Consider the following 20,795-nt stretch of genomic DNA (forward strand, 5'->3'; position numbering starts at 1 on the left):
GAACGAAAACTATAAACAATCTGATGGAATCACACCTTTCCATTCTAAATAACAATAACACCGAAAAAATTCTTAAATACATCAGAAACATAGGACAAACAAACTGGCTGCAGCATTGCATCATAAACAGATATTCTTCTGCAACCGCCAAACAAGCCAATACTAGCTAAAACGAAACTATTCTTTTTTTCTTTCAGACGTCGACCCAATTAAGGATCGACCTGGGGTTAAACAAGGGTAACAACTAAATTCTCTCCCTTACATTGTGTAACTCTTTTTCAATTTCCCTCCCATTTTTCTCTCTATAACTTATGTCACGTGACTAGTCGCCAAGATGGCAGCTAATTCCATTTCTTTGAATGTTTTTCAATTTATTTCCACAACAAAACACTCATAATTTGGCTGACAATTCAGTTTGACTGCATATCTTAGCCGTACTTTATTCATAGGATTCCATCCGTAATTTATATGTCTCCTCTCTAATTTCCATTTATCAATCAGTTTCACTCCATATTTTTTATCAGACGGAAATATTTCTCTTTCTCAATACATTTTATTTACCAGAAACATAAGGCCCCTATCTCTCTCTCCCTATATATATATTCACACTGTTTTTATGTCACTCTGGGTAAGTTAACTTCGGTCCTGATTCACGCCAAGTATTATTCCATTTCACGTCAGCAGAATGGATGATCACGACAAAAGGGTAGAAAAGCATGTCAACTCTTCTGACAAAGAGGATCTGGGTTTCGATCGCAAGAAAGACAAAACGACTGCCGCGGTTTCCAAGTCTCCGAAACTAGAGCGATCGAAGTCGAAAGATCACGAAAGACGGCATCATAGCAAAGAAAAATCCAAACATCGATCACGAAGTAGAGACAGGTGAGTGAGTTACGGAGCTGTTATGATACGTTGTTGATATCTCAGTTATAAATGATTGCCGTCCTGCGTGGAGTCCTCATGCTCTATATTATTACTTAGCTCCAGGCCAACTCTAAGAAAAGAGACCTATGTGATCAATGCCGTTCCAAATTATGACTACCCCGTATTTTATTTTCAGACAATCATATATCTAAGAGTAGTACGTCCTTCGCTTGTGAAGCCGGTAGATAAAGTTGATTTGAGGGAATTTGGTTGTTATTTCTACCAGGTCGAGCTACTGCATACAAACATTGACCTCAGGGTCCTTTAACTGCATTATAGGCGCCTGGGCAAAGTAATCCACAAGGGTCGATATACATATACAGACACAACATATATAAATTAATAGTAGGCCCTTTGAGTCGTGATAGCCGTCGAACCACTGACCATTGTGTTTGTCTTAAGATTGCACTAATTGGCTTGTAGTTCCTGGTCTTCATATATATATATTTCCTTGAACTGTGGTGTCAATATATATATATATATATAGTTTTAGGGAAAAGAACCAAGGTTCATGAACTCATCGATGAAAATCCACTGTCACATATAGAAAAATTAATAAGTAAAAGCACAATAATAGGGAAAAGAACCATTGTTCTTTTCCCTAAAACTATATGTTTATATATATTTAATACTGTGAAACTTAATTTAATTTAAATTTTTAATAAATTGATTTTAATTGAGTATATACCTGTAATTTTTGATTTTTATCCCTAATATATATATATATATATATATATATATATATATATATATATATATATATATATAAAATCATAAATATATAGGGATTAGCAGAATTCTGCTTCTCCAGCATACTGAGAATTCAGAAATAGCAGCCAAAGAACTACTGATTCCGAAGCAGAATTCTGCTAATCCCTATATATTTATGATTATAAATGGTTCTACTGATAAGGTTTTTTTCATACTGAGCTACCCGGCAAAATTGTTAATTATTAATTTTATTACTAATTGACGATTCCCTGCCCTGTATATCTATATATATATATATATATATGTGTGTGTGTGTGTGTATATTCATTAACTAAAGTAGTAGGCTAAATAGATATTGTAATTTAGTTTAATGAGCATTTCTTTCACCTCTCTATGCAAATAAACCCTGTGACCATATCATAAGATTATCTCGGAAGAATGACCAAACTAGCATCACCTAATCGTTCCTGGATTTGCTCTTTTCACTTCATAGAAAGAAATGAGTTTAAAGTTAATTATGAGAAATGCATATCAGTGCATTTGTTGGTGACATGTATCAAGTAATGTCAGTGTGTGTGTGTGTGTGTGTGGATATGTGGTAAAGAATCTTATATCTATCTATGCGTGCGAGTGTGTATGTGTATTCTTATTTAGACATAACATGATGGTTGTAAATGAGCATCATCATGCGAGCAAGATTGTTTCCTGTCTTCCATAATAAACATGTCCATCCATAGGGAAATATTACCGTGTTTGGAAATGGGTGAATCTTAGTAACTGGAAGGGCATCTGGTTCTCAAAACAAATTCTGCTTAACCTATGCAAAGCATAGAAAAGTGAATGTTAAATGATGATGATTATATATATATATATATATATATATATATATATGTGTGTGTGTGTGTGTATATATCATCATCATCATCGTTTAATGTCCGCTTTCCATGCTAGCATGGGTTGGACAATTTGACTGAGGACTGGTGGAATCCAAAGGCTACACCAGGCTCCAATCTGATTTATATATATCATCATCATCATCATCATCGTTTAACGTCCGCTTTCCATGCTAGCATGGGTTGGACGATTTGACTGAGGACTGGTGAAACCGGATGGCAACACCAGGCTCCAGTCTGATTTGGCAGAGTTTCTACAGCTGGATGCCCTTCCTAACGCCAACCACTCAGAGAGTGTAGTGGGTGCTTTTACGTGTCACCCGCACGAAAACGGCCACGCTCGAAATGGTGTCTTTTATGTGCCACCCGCACAAGCCAGTCCAGGGGCACTGGCAACGATCTCGCTCGAAAATCCTACAGGAGCCAGTCAGGCGGTACTGGCAACGGCCACGCTCAAAATGGTGCATCTCATGTGCCACCCGCACAAGAACCAGTCCAGGGGCACTGGCAACGATCTTACTTGGCTTGCCGGGTCTTCTCACGCACAGCCCATTTCCAAAGGTCTCGGTCCGTAGTCATCGCCTCGGTGAGGCCCAATGTACGAAGGTCTTGCCTCACCACCTCAGCCCAGGTCTTCCTGGGCCTACCTCTTCCACGGGTTCCCTCAACTGTTAGGGTGTGGCACTTTTTCACGCAGCTATCCTCCTCCATTCTCACCACATGTCCATACCAGCGCAATCGTCTCTCTTGCACGCCACAACTGATGCTTCTAATGTTCAGCTTTTCTCTCAAGATACTTACACTCTGACGGGTATTCACATTGACATTACACATCCAACGGAGCATACTGGCTTCATTCCTTGCGAGCTTACGTATGTCCTCAGCAGTTACAGCCCATGTTTCACTGCCATGTAGCATGGTTGTTCGTACGCATGCGTCATACAGTCTGCCTTTTACTCTGAGTGAGAGTCCCTTTGTCGCCAGCAGGGGTAAGAGCTCTCTAAACTTTGCCCAGGCTATTCTTATTCTAGCAGCTACACTTTCAGCGCACCCACCCCCACTACTAACTTGGTCGCCCAGATAGCGGAAGCTATCGACTACCTCTAGTTTTTCACCCTGGAATGAGATAGAAGTTGTTTCCTGTTTGTTTGCAGTCTTTATTGCACCTGAACATCTGCCACAAACAAAAACTAACTTGCTAGTTAACCTGCCTTTGATGTTGCTGCACCTCTTATGTGTCCATAGCTTGCACCGGGTACATCTTATAGAGTTACTACCTACTCCTTTTCTACATACTGAGCAGGGCCATCTACCTGAAGGGGTTTGTGTTTTATCTACCTTCCTACTTATTAGGATTTTGGTTTTAGCTAGGTTGACTCTAAGGCCCTTCAATTCTAGACCTTGCTTCCACACCTGAAACTTCTCCTCTAGTTCTGATAGTGACTCCGCAATTAGGGCAAGGTCATCAGCATAGAGGAGCTCCCAGGGGCAACCTGTCTTGAACTCCTCTGTGATTGCCTGGAGGACTATGGTAAATAATAGGGGGCTGAGGACGGAACCTTGGTGGACCCCTACCTCTACCCGGAATTCATTGCTGTACTCATTTCCAACCCTCACCTTACTGGCCGCATCTCTGTACATGGCTCGCACAGCTCTCACTAGCCATTCTTCTATCCCAAGTTTCCTCATTGACCACCAGATAAGGGATCGGGGGACCCTGTCAAAGGCTTTCTCCATGTCAACGAAAGCCAGGTACAGAGGTTTATCCTTGGCTAGGTATTTCTCTTGCAACTGTCTCACTAGAAATAAGGCATCAGTAGTGCTTTTACCTGGCACGAACCCAAACTGCATCTCATCTAAATTGATTCGCTCCCTAATTAGTTGGGCTATGACCCTCTCTGTAACTTTCATAACCTGATCTAACAGCTTGATGCCTCTGTAATTATTTGTATCTAAAGCGTCCCCTTTACCTTTGTAGCAGTTGACTATGATGCTGCTACACCAGTCATAGGGTATGACTCCTTCGTGTATCACCTGGTTCGTAATACGGGTGACTAGGCTATAGCCAACACTGCCAGATATTTTGAGCATCTCTGCAGTGATTCCTGATGGGCCGGGGGCTTTCCCAGTCTTCATACTCTTAATTGCTTTATCTACCCTGGTACTATCAACTCGGATAGCTGGTCCCTCTATTGGGTCGACATAAGGCAGGCTCTCTTTCTCCCATTCATTCTCTTTATTAAGCAATCTATCGTAGTGGCATCTCCAGACCTCTTTCTTTGCATCCTCATTTAATGCGAGCGTACCATCATCCATGCGAACACATTTCTCTCCTACAACATCACTATTCTCTCTCCTACACTGTCTTGCAACCCGAAATACCTCGAGTCTTTGGTCCTCACGGCGCAGAACATTGGCAAATCTTTCCTTATCTGCTTCCCCTCTGGCTAAATAAACCTGTCGCCTAGCCTCCCTTCTGGCACATTGGTACAATTCCCTGCTACCACCGTTCTTCCAGTCCTTCCAAGCTTGTTTCTTTTGTCTAATAGCCCTGTCTACCTCCTTGTTCCACCACCACGTTACTCTGGGTTGGGAGGGGACCTTACACCACCCACAAATCTGGTCGGTGGCTTTCAACAGGTTGTCCCGCAGAAATCTCCAATTTATATATATATATATATATATATATATATATAATACATATATATGCATATAATATATATTATATATCATCATCATCATCATCGTTTAACGTCCGCTTTCCATGCTAGCATGGGTTGGACGATTTGACTAAGGACTGGTGAAACCGGATGGCAACACCAGGCTCCAATCTAATTTGGCAGAGTTTCTACAGCTGGATGCCCTTCCTAACGCCAACCACTCAGAGAGTGTAGTGGGTGCTTTTACGTGTCACCCGCACGAAAACGGCCACGCTCGAAATGGTGTCTTTTATGTGCCACCCACACAAGCCAGTCCAGGGGCACTGGCAACGATCTCGCTCGAAAATCCTACGGGAGCCAGTCAGGCGGTACTGGCAACGGCCACGCTCAAAATGGTGCATCTCATGTGCCACCCGCACAAGAACCAGTCCAGGGGCACTGGCAACGATCTTACTTGGCTTGCCGGGTCTTCTCACGCACAGCACATTTCCAAAGGTCTCGGTCATATATATATATACACACACACACACACACATATATATATATATATATTTCTGCTGCTTTTAAATAAAGTATATATATATATATGTATGTATGTATATAATATACTCCAAGAAAGTTAGGGGTTGTGAATCCAACCCACTAAGGGATAATATCTATCCAATATTGAGGCATGTCACTTCTAGGCTGAAACAGCTGTAAGACATTGTCCCTTCTTCGGTCACTAGATGTCCTTTTTAATTTTTAATTACTGATATGTCATATGTGTTTGTATATTGTATTTATTGTCCTCTTAGTTGAAAAATAAACAGGTAAATTGACATAATACAATGTCTGCAAGTTGATGAGTACCACATATTCCCCTCCATTTTCTTTTTACTATATGTATATAATATATATTATATCATCATCATCAATATATATATATATATATATATATATATATATATATATATATATATATATATATATATATATATATATATATATATATATATCACATATATATATATATATATAATATATATATGTGTATGTGTAAAAACTTCCTGTTTCTTTGTGTATGATCGGTGGGGAGACATCTGATGTCTGAGCCGTTGTTATTTGCAGGCAGGACAGTCGCAATCGTGAAAGGCGTCGAAACAGAAGTCGCAGCAAGGAACGACATCGCAGCCGAAGCAGAGAACGGCCGAAGGCAAAGCGGCACAAAGAGCAGATCCACAAGAGTAAAGATAAAATCAAAGAAGAGTAAGTTGCTGCCTGTCTTGTTGTTGGGTGGTGGTCTTTTAACCATTCTCTATTTTTTTTCAGGATATATTTGATGGCATAAAAGATGCTTGCTCATATTAGGTGCAGTCATATTAGATGCATACTTCCAATTTCAGCAGTGTATAATCAAGATAAAGAATGTTTTTAGTGCATTAAAGCACTCTCTAAGGTGGTTGGCATTAGGAAGGGCATTGAGTTGTTGAAACCATGCCAAGACCTGGTGTGGCCCCTACACTTGCCAGCTCGTCAGACCATCCAACCCATGTCAATAGGGAAAACAAATGATAAATGATGATGAAAGCATCTAATATTTTGAGTAACTTCACATGTAGGCCCCAGGATGATATTTTTTTATTGAAAAAAATGTGTCTTATGTGTCATCGAATATGGTATGTCCAGGATTTTTTTTTTTAAAGGAATTGGAGTTTGACTTGAGGGTGATTTGGCTGATATTTCTTGCAGGTCAAATAAACATTGAATGTTTTCTTCCTTTTAGTTGTTTTCGTTATTGTTATTTAACCCCAGGTTGGCGCTTGTGGAGTAGATCTATGATCAAAGATGTTTTAGTCATGATCATGTTGTCTTATTTCTGTATTTTAGATATCTAGGATCTTTTGTTTCAATCGTTAGACTGCAGCCATGTTGAGCCACTGTTGTGAAAAGTTTAGTTAAACAAATTGACCCCAGTAAACAAACCAACATAAATTGTCAAGTACTGGTGGAGGGGAGGGCCAAATACACACACACACACACACACACACACATGCATGCGCGCACACAAACACACATGACAAGCTATTTTTCAGTTTCCATCTACAAAATCCACTCACAAGGCTTTGGTTACTCTGAGGCTATAGCAGAAGATACTCAAGGTGCCACAGAGTAGGACTGAACCCAGAACCATGTAGTTGAGAAGCAAACTTCTTATCACAGCCATGCCTGTGCCTACCTGGTACACCTAGGACTGACCTACCCAATGTGTTCTTTACCCCTTTTAAAACCATTTTGTTATTAAAATACACTAACTTTGATTCTCTTAATTTTGATATTAACGAAAAGTTTGTAAAATAACTTTTGCCATTATTAAGATGGTCAAATTAACAAATTAACAAATTAATTTTGACAAAAGTATTCAATTCAAATCATTTTAAAACCTAAAATTTGCATCATTGATCCAGGAGCAGTCATAGGTGGGTTGATATCAAAGGTTTAAGATAGTAGAATGTGAGCAGAGCGAAATTTGATGCGCGCGCGCGCGCACGTTAAATTTTGACAATCTTGTGAGTAATACCTTGTTTCTAATCCACTGTTTCTATCATTCCATTGTCAGGAGGAAAGGCAAAACTGCACCTGCAAAAGTGCCTTTATCTTTGGAGGAGTTATTGGCAAAGAAGAAAGCTGAAGAGGAAGCTTTGAGCAAAGTAAGGTGGACCTTCGACAATTCCTGTCTGACATTGTTGATGTTGATATTTTTCTTGTTGCTGTTGTATAAATGAGTTCTTCAGGGATTGGGAAGCATCGACATAAGACATTCCCAATGGCTTTAGAGCATAGGTTAAGTGGGTGCTACCACTCCCCCACTCCCGGTGGGTGTTGAGAGGGTCCAGGTGGGCGCCGGTGCCTAAGGGGACAGCAGAGAAAAAGGAGGCATTGGAAGGAAGGTAGTGGATTGGGGGACGCTATGAATTTATTATAATATTATTATAGTATTGTATACAAATTGTATAATATTATATTAAATATCAAATGATTCATAGTATATATAAATTAGTAAAATATAAAATGTTTATTTATACATAAAAATAGGGGTGGGGGCACTGAGGGTATTATGTGGCCATGAGGGGTTGGGGGGGGGGGCGATGGCCCAAAAAGTTTGAGAACCTCTGGTTAAGAGTGAACAAAATTACTACAACCAAGAATTGAACTTGGTCCATTGATCTAGATTCCCAGGGGTCACTTGTGCATATATGTGCATATATATGCACAAGTGTCCCCTGTGTGTGTGAATGTGTGTATGTTTGTGTCTCCTTGCCTTGATATTGTATGACAGTTGTAAATGAGTCTCCCTGCTGTACAAGCAGTATCATTCATGTCCAATATTCTGTGTAAACATGTCTGGCCATGAGGAAATATTACCTTGTTTGGAAACAGGTGAGGGTTTGTGACAGGAAGGGCATCTTAGTGTAGAAAAGTTGTACCCTGGTCTATTCAGTTAAAATCAAGTATAAAATAGTGTGACTTACGCATGAGCAAATATGGGAAATATAGGGTGTTCAAAAAAATCTCTCTGCAGTGAGACTTTTCAAGAGTTTATCGGTGAATGGATTATTTCGAAGGGACTTTGGTCACCAAGATTACCTGAATTAACGCTGCGAGACTTTTTTTTTTTCCTGGGGAGCAAGTAAAGGATCAGTGTACAAGAATTGCCTGAAAACCATTAATGAGTTAAAAGACGCAATCATAACCTTCACACGGTCCATACCGCGTCAGACTCTCCAAGATGCATCAGACTCTCCAAGATGCATCAGACTCTCCAAGATGCATCAGACTCTCCAAGATGCATCAGACTCTCCAAGATGCATCAGACTCTCCAAGATGTATTTCAAAACATGTGTAGAAGAGTCAACTTATATATTGAAAATGAAGGACGACACTTTCAACACCTCTTATAAAGTTTTTGAAAGTCTTGTAAAGTCTAATATATTCTTTTGTAGTCTTCTACCATCTTATAAATATTTTGCAATAAAATACTTACTGCGGAGAGCCTTTTTGAACAGCCTGTATATTAACGCTGGCGTGTTTGAAAAAAGTCTGTAGCCTTTTTTCTGTTCTTTTGATTTAGCCAAAATTCCTAACGAAGGAAGCAAGAGCAGCAGAAGCATTGAGGAAACGAGCAGAAGCGGTGAAGCAGCAAAAGGCCAACATTCAAGAAGAGAAGAAAAAACAGATAGAATTCTTGAGGCATGCTCGAGGTGATTCAGGTAATCAAGGATTTTTTTTTTTTATATTCCAAACTTTTCTTCTCCCAAACAGTTGAAGGAATCCAGGGTAGAGGGAGACCCAGGAAGGCATGGGATGAGGTGGTCAAGCATGACCTTTGAATGTTGGGCCTCACAGAGGCAATGGCAAGAGACCGAGACCTCTGGAGGTATGCTGTGACTGAGAAGACCCGGCAAATAAAGTGAGTTCACAGCTGTAACCTACAGCATGTCCCTTGATGGCTGACACTATGTGCGTCTTTGATCACGAACAGAAGTAGTGGGGGAGCATCATAGCCATGTGTTGAGGGGAATTCTTTGGGGTTTGGATAATTCATCTCTAGAAATATGGGTGTTTTATTCAACATCCTTAAACAACCCTTATTCAGGGACTATTTGAGTTAGATAGATTACTTGACCTGAAGAAAATTTTAACTGGACCCCCACCTGCAAGGTCATGCACTATTTATCTTGATATGAAATCACCATGTCGCACACATATGGTTGTGATGCATGTGCCTGGTGTACCCTTATCAGACGGGTAGTCATGATGGGTATTCTATAGGGTTTCGTTTATTTGTACTCCAGCGTCATTTTGATGGCATGCACTGCTCTCTCACTCAGTAATCATAATTGTTTCTACCATTAATTGTAACTGCTTCTAGAATATAAAAGAATTGGAAGAAATACTGCAAAGCAATTTGAAGACATTATTGATTCTGCCAGCTCAGGCAAGCATAAGGATTTTGTTTCTTTTTCTTGTATCAGGTCACAAAAAGTCATTTGGGAAACTGCCTGCAGCATTTAGCCGTGTATTTTCAGAAAAAGATCTCGATAATGGTGAGTGAGTTTTATGATTTTTTTAAGTTGCCTTTCTCCACCTTCACCCCCTCCCCTTGTCATTTTACTACTCAGAGTGTTGCTACATTTAGCTTTGCAATTGGCTCACGTGTGGTTTACTTTTCCCATTTGCAATGTTGAAGCTGCTTCTTTCCTATTAAGTACTCTAACCTTAGTTAACCTTTCCTGACTGCCTAATGAAATACTGTTTACCATCATCATCATCATAGTTTAACATCTGTTTTCCATGCTGGTATGGGTTGTATGGGAGCTGACCAGCCAGAGGACTGTGCTAAGCTCCACTCTCTGTTTATATGACTGGATGCCATTTCTAACACCAGCCATTTCACAAAGAGTGCACTTGGCACTTTTTATGTGGCACTGACACTAGTTGTGCCACCAATTGTCCTGCAAGACAAGACCCCTCAACTGAGATGGGTGTAGTATTTGGATTATGTACTGATTGATTTTAAGCACCCGGTGGGTGTCACATAAAAGTGTCTGTGTGGCATCATGTAGGCATCATGTAAAAGTGTCTGTGAGGTGCCATGCAAAGCACCTATGAGGTGCCATGTAAAAGCACCCATGGTCACACTGTCCAACCCATGCCAGCATGGACAACAGACATCAAATGGTGATGATGATGATGAATTTTGGAAAGATTTAGTAACTAACATTGTCAATTTTAATCTGGAGTTTATGTAATATATCGGATATCATGAAGATATCAAATATCATAGTGTATCAGATATAATATATCGGATAGCATGAAGATATCAAATATCATAGCGTATCAGATGTCATAAAGTTGAAATATTTTCTTTGTAGGCCGTGAGAAATATGACAAGGACAACAAACGGCGAGAACGCAAGGACAAAGAAGAAGAAGACCGCAATAAACTGCTGGACATGAAGGACAAAGAGAAAGAAGTGGAGGCTATTAAGGTGAGTCAGAATACCCACAAAACCCAGTCATCTTTCTTATATTTATTCCTTGATGCAGCTTATTGTGGGGAATCTTCAGTTTTATGCCATTTTGAGTCTGTAGAATGGTGGGGTTTGATTGACATTTTTTTTTTTTTTTTTTGTAGTTCAGTCATAGGAAGAAGGTGGAATGAAATGAGTGAATGCAAATGTTTCGGTGCTGATGATTAGGCATGCCGGACTGGGTATTGAACCTGGTTTGGCAACAGTGATCTGAAGGGCAAAAATACCCAGAATTCCTAATTCATGGGAATTGAATTGTAGATTAATTATTACTGATAGATCTTCCTCTAATTTCCTTGGATTTCTGATTTTTTTACCCTAAATGTTTATCAGTTCATTTGCTTATTTTATTTGTTGTGTGTTTGCAGGAGCGATACCTTGGAATTATTAAGAAACGGCGCCGAGTTCGACGTCTCAACGACAGAAAGTTTGTGTTTGACTGGGATGCAGGAGATGACACGTCCCAGGATTACAACCCCATCTACAAGGACAGGCATGCAGTGCAGTTCTTTGGCAGGGGCCATGTAGCCGGAATTGATCTCAAGGTTTTGCCACTCATTTATTTTGGTTTCTGTTTTTTTAGTTTTTGAATTTGGCTATTTTGCAGTAATACACCCCCCCCCCCCCCCACACACCCCTTTATATGTTGTGCTTTAAACTGCATCTGTTAGTGGGAACCCAGTTTGGGAGTTCAAGTGTTTTGAGTCACTTTTGTTTCCAAGACCACTCTGATTCAGAGTGGTAGCTCCTGTCAGGGTCCCAGTTATGGAACAAACTCAAAGTACAAACCCTCGGTGCCTTGTGAGTGCCTTAGGACAGGGGAAAGGCTAGGGGAGTCAACCTTGATAGGATATCAAGGAGTGAAGTCCTTTAGGAAGTCTGGTGCCCTCTTTGACACCCTTCTGGCAACTTCAGGCTGGGTGGAACTTTCTAGCCCTGGAGAAAGTGACTACAATGTAAAACCTACAGCTGGTCAGTCACTGCAGCTATCTTAGCTCACTGAGCCGCTTGCGACCAGACCTCTAAGCCTAAAGAGTGGGATCAGATTGTGTGGTCTGATTCTCACTTTAAAAAGTACTAAATGCAGACACGAAGGAAAACCCTGCAGCAATGGAGACAAGATGCAAACAACAGGGACCGGATGGTACGGTTAGTTGCAGCCTCAACTCTGCATGCAGGTTTTGCTGTCCTTCTTTATTTTAAGACATGAAGAACTGCTATCATGTATGTATGTGTGTGTGTGTGTGTGTGTGTGTGTGTGTGTGTGTGTGTGTGTTGGCATCATGTGACAGTTGTTAAGCATCACTGTCATTCAAGTGATGCTGATGTTCAGTCTTCTGTGAAAACATCATCTGGCTTTGGGGAAATTACCTTACTTGGAAACGGGTGAAGGTTGACATTCACCTGTAGAAAATTCTACCTCAGCAAATTCTGTCTGACTCATGCAAGCATAGAAAAGTAGATGTTAAAACGATGATGATGATCAGGTGTTGATGTGCTTGACCAATGTCTCTGTATGTGTGTCTTTCTTTTTTTCTTTCCTTTTTGTGTTTCTTTACTGATGAGTTTTCACTGTTTTGCTATGTTTAGGCTCAGAAGAAGGACCAGTCCAAGTTTTATGGGGATCTCCTGGAAAGGAGGCGTACAGAAGCGGAGAAGGAACAAGAAAGGTTTGTGTTTGCCCCAGTCTCCTTAACACTTAAAATGTGTGTCTACATACATAGATATATATTATGAACCCACCCTCTTTGATACTTTGTCCACTGCATAATATACACCTCCCTGTAACTCGGGTGGATGCTCTCCCACTCTCTATTACATCTTCACCATCTTTCTTTCTCCCTCTCTTCTCTCTCTCTCTCTCTCCATTCCCACTGCAAGACTCTTTTTTCTGTTTCTCAATACTACTCCCACTTCAGCTGAGAGGTCATGTCTGGCAAGTTATTGACTTCACTGATGCTGGTGCCACATAAAAAGCACCCGGGTACATTCTGTAAAGTGGTTGGCATTAGGAAGGGCACCCAGCTTTAGAAACCATGCCAAAGCAGACAGCAGTACTTGGTGCAGTCTTCTAACTTGCCAGTACCTGTCAAACAGTCCAACACATGCCAGCATAGAAAACGGATCTTAAATATTGAGGACACATACATACACCCACACATATATAAGCATGCACACACACGTATGTGATATAGCATGGCAGTTGTAAATGAGTCACTGTAAGACAAGAAGTGTCATCCATTTTTCAATATTTTGCAAGAAAATGTCTGGTTGGGGAGAAATATTACCTCGCTTGGAAAGAGGCTGAAAAGTAGGTTTACAGTTATTCAACTATCTCTTTCACATTCATATATTAACAGTTTAGATCTTAATTATAAAAAGATATGAAACCATAATTCTATGCCAATTTACTTAATTGTAAGATAGAAATTTAAGTGTAACAAAATGTTTTAAAAGACATTCGTTTTAAAAGAAATTTAAAGTGCCTACAGGATAACTGTAAACCTACTTTTGGGCCACCCTATATATATATATATATATATATATATATATATATATATATATATATATATACACACACGATGGGCATCTTTCAGTTTCTATCTACCAAATCCACTTTTTGGTCAGTTCGGGACTGTAGTCGAAGACACACTTACCCAAGGTGCCATGTAGTGGGACCGAACCCATGACCATGTGGTTGAGCTACCAAGTTCTTAACCATACATCCATTCTGGTACCTATTGAACAACTTGTTTCATTGCTCTTATTTCCTATCTGATTATTCAGGAAACGTTTGAAGAACGTAGCAAAGAAAGAGGCCAAACAGAAGTGGGATGACCGACATTGGTCAGAGAAGGACTCGCAGCAGATGCAGGAACGTGATTGGCGTATATTCAAGGAAGATTACAACATCACTTGTAAAGGTGGTCGGATCCCACATCCAATTCGATTCTGGCAAGAATCAATATTGGCCAAAGAAATCCTGGATATCATTGACAGTGTTGGCTACAAAGTAAGTTTTGTCTTCTTTCCTTTTTAATGAGGGGTGGGCATGTCAGTGGAATACGAGTGTAAAGCAGTGGTTCTCAAACTTTTTAATATCTGAGCCATGTAATGTGTATGAATGAAGGCAGTTGCATCAAGAGGTGCCAATCTCAAATGGTAGAGGGACACCCTCGATATCGTTATGATTTATTAATATATTTAATTTGGAAAAGTTATTTACTGTGTGTATTAATAATTTTGATTTTTGTTAGAGTATTTAGGAAAATAATATTTGATTTATAAAGTACAAAAGATAGTTTTTTACATTTGATGGATATTTGTCCTCATCTTGTTTGTTGTTAGCACAACATTTCGGCTTATATACCCACCAGCCTTCATCAGGTGTCCTGGGGAAATTTCACACCTGGGTTCTCATTCCTAAGGTATTTTTCGATATTATTATTATGGCATAGTGGTTAAGAGCGTGGGCTACTAACCCCAAGATTCCGAGTTCGAATCCAGGCAGTGACCTGAAAGAAAAAAGAAAATAATAATAATAATAATAATAATAATAATAATAATAAAAACAAGAAGAAGAAGAAGAAGAAGAGCAGCAACAACAACAACAACGGTGGCGGTACCCCCATCCTCAGTCTTTGAAAAGTGTATGGCACCCCCATTCCCATGTGTGCCATTTACTTTTGTCCACAAATGTATATTGTAGTGTTTGTTATGTAGGTTTCTCTTTTAAGTTGTATTTCCCTTCTAACTAGCATTTAAAAAACAAGCAATTTTCTTTCATAGGAACCGACCCCCATTCAAAGACAAGCCATCCCTATTGGTCTACAAAACAGGGACATCATTGGTGTGGCTGAGACAGGGTCTGGCAAAACAGCAGCTTTCCTTATCCCTTTACTTGTTTGGATTCAGTCTTTGCCAAAAATTGAAAGGTTGGTAGTCACCCAATTTTCTTTTCCCTTTTTGCCCAAATGCATGTCCCCTTTTTAAACCTTTCCTAGCCCTATTTCTAACAAAAATACATTATTTATGTAAGCCAGTTGATTCAAGATGATGAAGTCTTTTGAAAAGAATTTAACAAAATAACTGTTTTTTTTTCTCTACTTATGGTTGTGTGGTTAAGAAGTTCGCTCTCCAGCCAAGTGGTCACAGGTTCAGTTCTGCTGTGTAGCACATTGAGCAAGTGTCTTCTACTGTGACTTCAGGCTCACCAGAGCCTTATGAGTGAGTTTGATAGATGGAAACTGTAAAGTGGTTGGTGTTAGGAAGTACATCCAGCCATAGAAACCATGCCAAAACAGACAAGTGGAGTCTGGTGCAGCTCTTCATCTGACTAGCTCCTGTCAAACTGTCCAACCCATGCCAGCATGGAAAGCAGACATTAAATGATAATGAACTGGCAATTATTTCTTTGATACCATTCTTGAAACTTGGTAAAAGACTTGTATTTGAAAAGAACTTTCTCTGTTGAATTTTATTGAATGTTAGCATGGAAAAAGAAAAGTAAAATGGATGTAAAATGAACAGATTTTAGATTTGGTTGACTTTTATCTCTGTTGTTAACTTGTGTTCAGTGAGCCATTGTTGAATGCAGGAATGTTAAATGCTGATGTTGGAAAACTCTTTTGGTTTCAGAATGGAAGATGCCGACCAGGGACCATATGCCATTATCTTAGCTCCAACCAGAGAATTGGCACAACAGATTGAAGAAGAGACTATCAAGTTTGGAACTGCCTTAGGAATTCGTACAGTTGCTGTCATTGGAGGTATATCTCGAGAGGAGCAAGGTTTCAAGTTACGACAAGGCTGTGAAGTAAGTTCTTTGCTGCTGCTGCTGCTAACAACAACAATAATAATAATTCTTTCTAATTTTGGCTCAAAGCCAGCAGTTTTGAGTGGAGGAAGCAAGTTAATTACATTGACCCCAGTACTTTGTTATATTGGCCCTGAAAGGATGAAAGGCAAAGTTGACCATGGCAGGATTTGAACTCAGTATGTTGGGAGCTGGAAGAAATACCATTGAGCATTTTGTCCAAAATACTAGCAATTTTGCCATTTTGCTACTTTGGGGGTTAACAACAGCAGCATTCCACACTTCGATCACCTTCCTTCCTCAGGGTATTGTTAGGTAAAAAAATTAAAACTGTTAAAAACAAAAGGGCCAATTTCTATTTAAAAAAAAACTTATTCCTCACAAACCTGTGTTTCCCCATCAAAAGACTCTTTAGGAAACAAACCAGAGAGGTAACCACTGTGCAGTCACTCACTCAATCTGCTAGAAATAATAGTCAATGCTCTCTCAAAATCATATTTTACTGGCTTAAAGGTAGAATATATAAAATTACATCAACCCCAGTGCTCATGTGGTAATTGTTTTAGATAGTGTAAACATAGGTGCCTCTAAAAGACAGGATGGTCATAACTGGAATGTCTTTGATCAGAGTTAATTAGGGACAAAATCTGACTTTTGACCTCCCTTCTAAGAAGATTAGTTATTAATGGTGTTGTTTTTTTTTGTTTCTTTTTCATTGCAATGAAGGTAGTTATTGCCACACCTGGTCGTCTGATTGATGTCCTGGAGAACAGGTACCTTGTATTGAACCAGTGTACGTATGTGGTGATGGACGAGGCCGACAGAATGATTGACATGGGCTTTGAGCCAGAAGTGCAGAAGATTCTGGAGTTTTTACCTGTCAGTAACCAGAAACCAGACACCGAGGAGGCGGAAGATGATACCAAGATGTTACAGAACTTCAACTCCAAGAAGAAATATCGCCAGGTCAGTCTCTCTGTCTGTCTTTCTGTCAGTCTGTCTCTCTGTCAGTCTGTCTGTCTGTCAGTCTATCTGTCTGTCTGTTAGTCTGTCTGTCTGTTAGTCAGTCTGTTTGTGTGTCTATCTATCTGTCAGTCTATCTGTCTGTCTGTTAGTCTGTCTGTCTGTCAGTCTGTCTGTCTGTGTGTCTGTCTGTCTGTCAGTCTATCTATCTGTGTGTCTGTCTGTCAGTCTATCTATCTGTCTTTCTGTCAGTCTGTCTCTCTGTCAGTCTGTCTGTCTGTCAGTCTATCTGTCTGTCTGTTAGTCTGTCTGTCTGTCAGTCAGTCTGTCTGTGTGTCTATCTGTCTGTCAGTCTCTCTGTCTGTCTTTCTGTCAGTCTGTCTCTCTGTCAGTCTGTCTGTCTGTCAGTCTATCTGTCTGTCTGTTAGTCTGTCTGTCTGTCAGTCAGTCTGTCTGTGTGTCTATCTGTCTGTCAGTCTATCTGTCTGTCTGTTAGTCTGTCTGTCTGTCAGTCTGTCTGTCTGTTAGTCTGTCTGTCTGTCAGTCTGTCTGTCTGTGTGTCTGTCTGTCAGTCTATCTATCTGTCTGTCAGTCTTTGAAAACATTTCTCTCACCTTTCATTCTTGCTTCCTTTCCTTCCTTCCTTCCTTCCTTTGCAGACTGTCATGTTCACAGCCACCATGCCCCCTGCTGTAGAACGACTGGCAAGGACCTATCTTCGGCGGCCAGCTGTTGTGTACATTGGCTCTGCTGGCAAACCAACAGAGCGCGTGGAACAAATCACGTATATGGTGTCTGAAAATGAGAAACGTAAGAAGCTTCTGAGTATACTGGAGGCTGGCACTGAACCCCCAATAATCATCTTCGTTAACCAAAAGAAGGGGGCAGACGTTCTGGCCAAATCCCTGGAGAAAATGAATGTGAGTTTCTGGTTTAATGTTATTTTATTTCACACACACACACACACCTATGTAAACGCATGCTTGTGTGCATGTGCACACACATGCGCATGAACATATGTTGAGTGTCTTACAATTTAGTTTGATATATATTTATCTTATATATATATCATCATCATCATCATAATTGTTTAACATCCGCTTTCCATGCTGGCATGGGTTGGACGGTTTGACTGAGGTCTGAAAAAGCCAGTAGGCTGCACCAGGCTCGAATCCAATCTGGCAAGGTTTCTACAGTTGGATGTCCTTCATAAGGCCAACCACTCCAAGAGTGTAGTGAGTGCTTTATACATGCCACCAGCACGGGGAGCCAGTCAGGTGGCACTGGCATCAACCCACGCTTGAAAATATATATATATATATATATATATATATATATATATATATATTTTCATATATATGCTATGCATATATTCACAACAGCTCATGCCAGCATGGAAGCAGGACATTAACCGATGATGATGACAATGATACATATGCATATATATAAAATATGTATAGATATACACACACATATACATAATGATGAATATATGCCACAGAACCTCCCAAAACTAGACACCAATATCTAAGCATCGTCCAGATTTGATTAGGTTACCGATGAAGAAAACTAAACAATACCAAAGTAAGCCGTCCCCACGGTCTATGAATCCACAAACATTTTCTGCTTTACAAGAATCTATATATGTAATGGCGTCCCCCCATAAACTTGTTTCTTTTCTATTTTCTCCATTCACCAGTACAATGCTACAACACTTCACGGTGGAAAAGGTCAAGAACAGAGAGAGTTTGCCCTGGCCAGTTTGAAAGGTGGTGCCAAAGACATTTTGGTTGCTACTGATGTTGCCGGGCGTGGTATTGATATCAAAGATGTATCGTTGGTCATTAATTATGACATGGCGAAAAATATTGAAGGTATGGCATATTTTGGATTGTGCTGTTTGTTTGTTTGTTTGTCTTCATTAAATGGCTTATTTTTCTTCTCCTTTCACCCCTGCTTCCATCTGCGCCTTGTCTGTTGTTTTTTGAACGGAATTTCTCTTTTTTCCTTCTTCCTCTTCTGCTTTCTTTTCTTCTCCATGCCTTTGTGTGATTTTAATTCAAACAGATAAAGATTTCAAATTTTGGCACAAGGCCAGCAACTTCAGGGGAGAGGGTAAATCAACTACATTGACCCCCCAGTATTCAACTGGTACTAATTTTATAGAACCCAAGAATTTGAAAGGCAAATTCAACCTGAACAGAATTTCACCTCAGATTGTTAAGATGGACAAAATGGTGTTAAGCATTTTACCTGGCATGCTAACGAGCCTGCTGATGTAACCCATCTTTTATACGAAGACAAGAAAAAAAGCAAGTGTTATCATGTACATTGTTTTGTCTTTGTGCAAAAGATGAGCTACGGCAAATATTCTGCTCAATACCACAGATTTGCTTGTCAGTTGTTTGATCATAACCAGTTGAGCATGTCCCTTGGTGGCTGATGATATGTGCATCTCTGATCATGAGAAGAAGTAGTTGGGGAGCATGATAGCCATGTGTTGAGAGGAATTCTTTGGAGTTTGGATAATTCATCTCTGGAAACATTGGTGTTTCGTTCAACATCCTCAAACAAACCTTATCCAGGACTCTTTTGAGCGAGATGGTCCACTCAACTCGAAGAAAATTCTAACTGGGCCCCACCTGCGAGGTCATGAACTGTTGATCTTGATATAAGATCACCATGTCGCGCACATATGGTTGTGATGCATGTGCCTGGTGTACCCTTATCAGACGAGTAGTCATGATGGGTATATTGGGCTTCGTATATTTGTACCCCAGTATCACTTTGATGGCATGCACTGCTCTCTCACTCAATAATAATAATAATAATAATAATCCTTTCTACTGAAGGCACAAGGCCTGAAATTTGTGGGGAGGGGACTAGTTGATTACAATGACCCCAGTGTTTCACCTGTACTTAATTTATCGATCCTGAGAGGATGAAAGGCAAAGTAGACCTTGGCAGAATTTGAACTCAGAACATAAAGATGGTCCTTTATTTCATCAACACTGAAAGGATGAATGGCAAAGTTGACCTTAGTGGAAAGTGCCAGAAGAAATACCCCTCAGCCCCTTGTCTGATGGGTTTACCAGCATGTCACCTTCTAAATATAACATTAATATAATAAATATAATAATGCTAAATGTTAATTGATTAATTATGATAATGAGGGGATTGAAGATGTTGAATAATAATAACAATGGTATTTGACCTGAAACTTTCTCTCTTTCTCTCCTTCTAGACTATACTCATCGTATTGGCCGAACGGGTCGAGCGGGCAAGACCGGTGTTGCAATTTCATTCCTGACCAAAGATGACAGTAATGTCTTCTATGATCTGAAGCAAGTAATCATGAGCAGCCCCGTGTCAACGTGTTCTCCAGAACTGGCCAACCACCCTGAATCACAACACAAGCCAGGCAGCATGTTACACAAAAAGAGGAAAGACGAGACTGTCTATGTCAACTGAAATGTGTGTGTGTGTGTGTGCGTGTGTGTGGATGTTGTGCGTGTGCGTGTGTGTGTGTGGATGTTGTGTGTTTATGAGTCTATCAACTGAACTCTGTGTGATGTTCTGGATATGTGTGTATGTCTATGGACCCATGTATATGTTTCCACAAGCACAACCATATGTGTGTGTAGTTATGTAATATATATACACACACACACATATATATATATATATATATATATATATATATATATATATATATATATATATTGATATATTCATAAAAATATATACATATGTAC

The 20,795-nt window shown here is 39.9% G+C and overlaps 1 protein-coding gene across 1 annotated transcript; it reads left to right on the forward strand.

The window, feature by feature from the left end:
* Window positions 1–309: 309 nt before the first annotated feature.
* Window positions 310–20,647, forward strand: LOC106868731 (putative ATP-dependent RNA helicase DDX23). The gene is made up of 15 exons (XM_089358037.1): window positions 310–882; window positions 6,299–6,436; window positions 7,788–7,878; window positions 9,300–9,438; window positions 10,204–10,275; window positions 11,104–11,219; window positions 11,630–11,806; window positions 12,852–12,931; window positions 14,049–14,274; window positions 15,051–15,196; window positions 15,900–16,077; window positions 16,804–17,043; window positions 17,700–17,960; window positions 18,740–18,914; window positions 20,285–20,647. Exons 1-15 carry the CDS (start codon window positions 686–688, stop codon window positions 20,509–20,511), a joined length of 2,463 nt encoding a protein of 820 aa, XP_089214163.1. The 5' UTR covers window positions 310–685; the 3' UTR covers window positions 20,512–20,647.
* The last annotated feature ends 148 nt before the right edge of the window (window positions 20,648–20,795 follow it).

The sequence above is a fragment of the Octopus bimaculoides genome, chromosome 9 (assembly GCF_046866305.1).
Source record: "Octopus bimaculoides isolate indiv1 chromosome 9, ASM4686630v1, whole genome shotgun sequence".
Classification (NCBI taxonomy): Eukaryota; Metazoa; Mollusca; class Cephalopoda; order Octopoda; family Octopodidae; genus Octopus; species Octopus bimaculoides.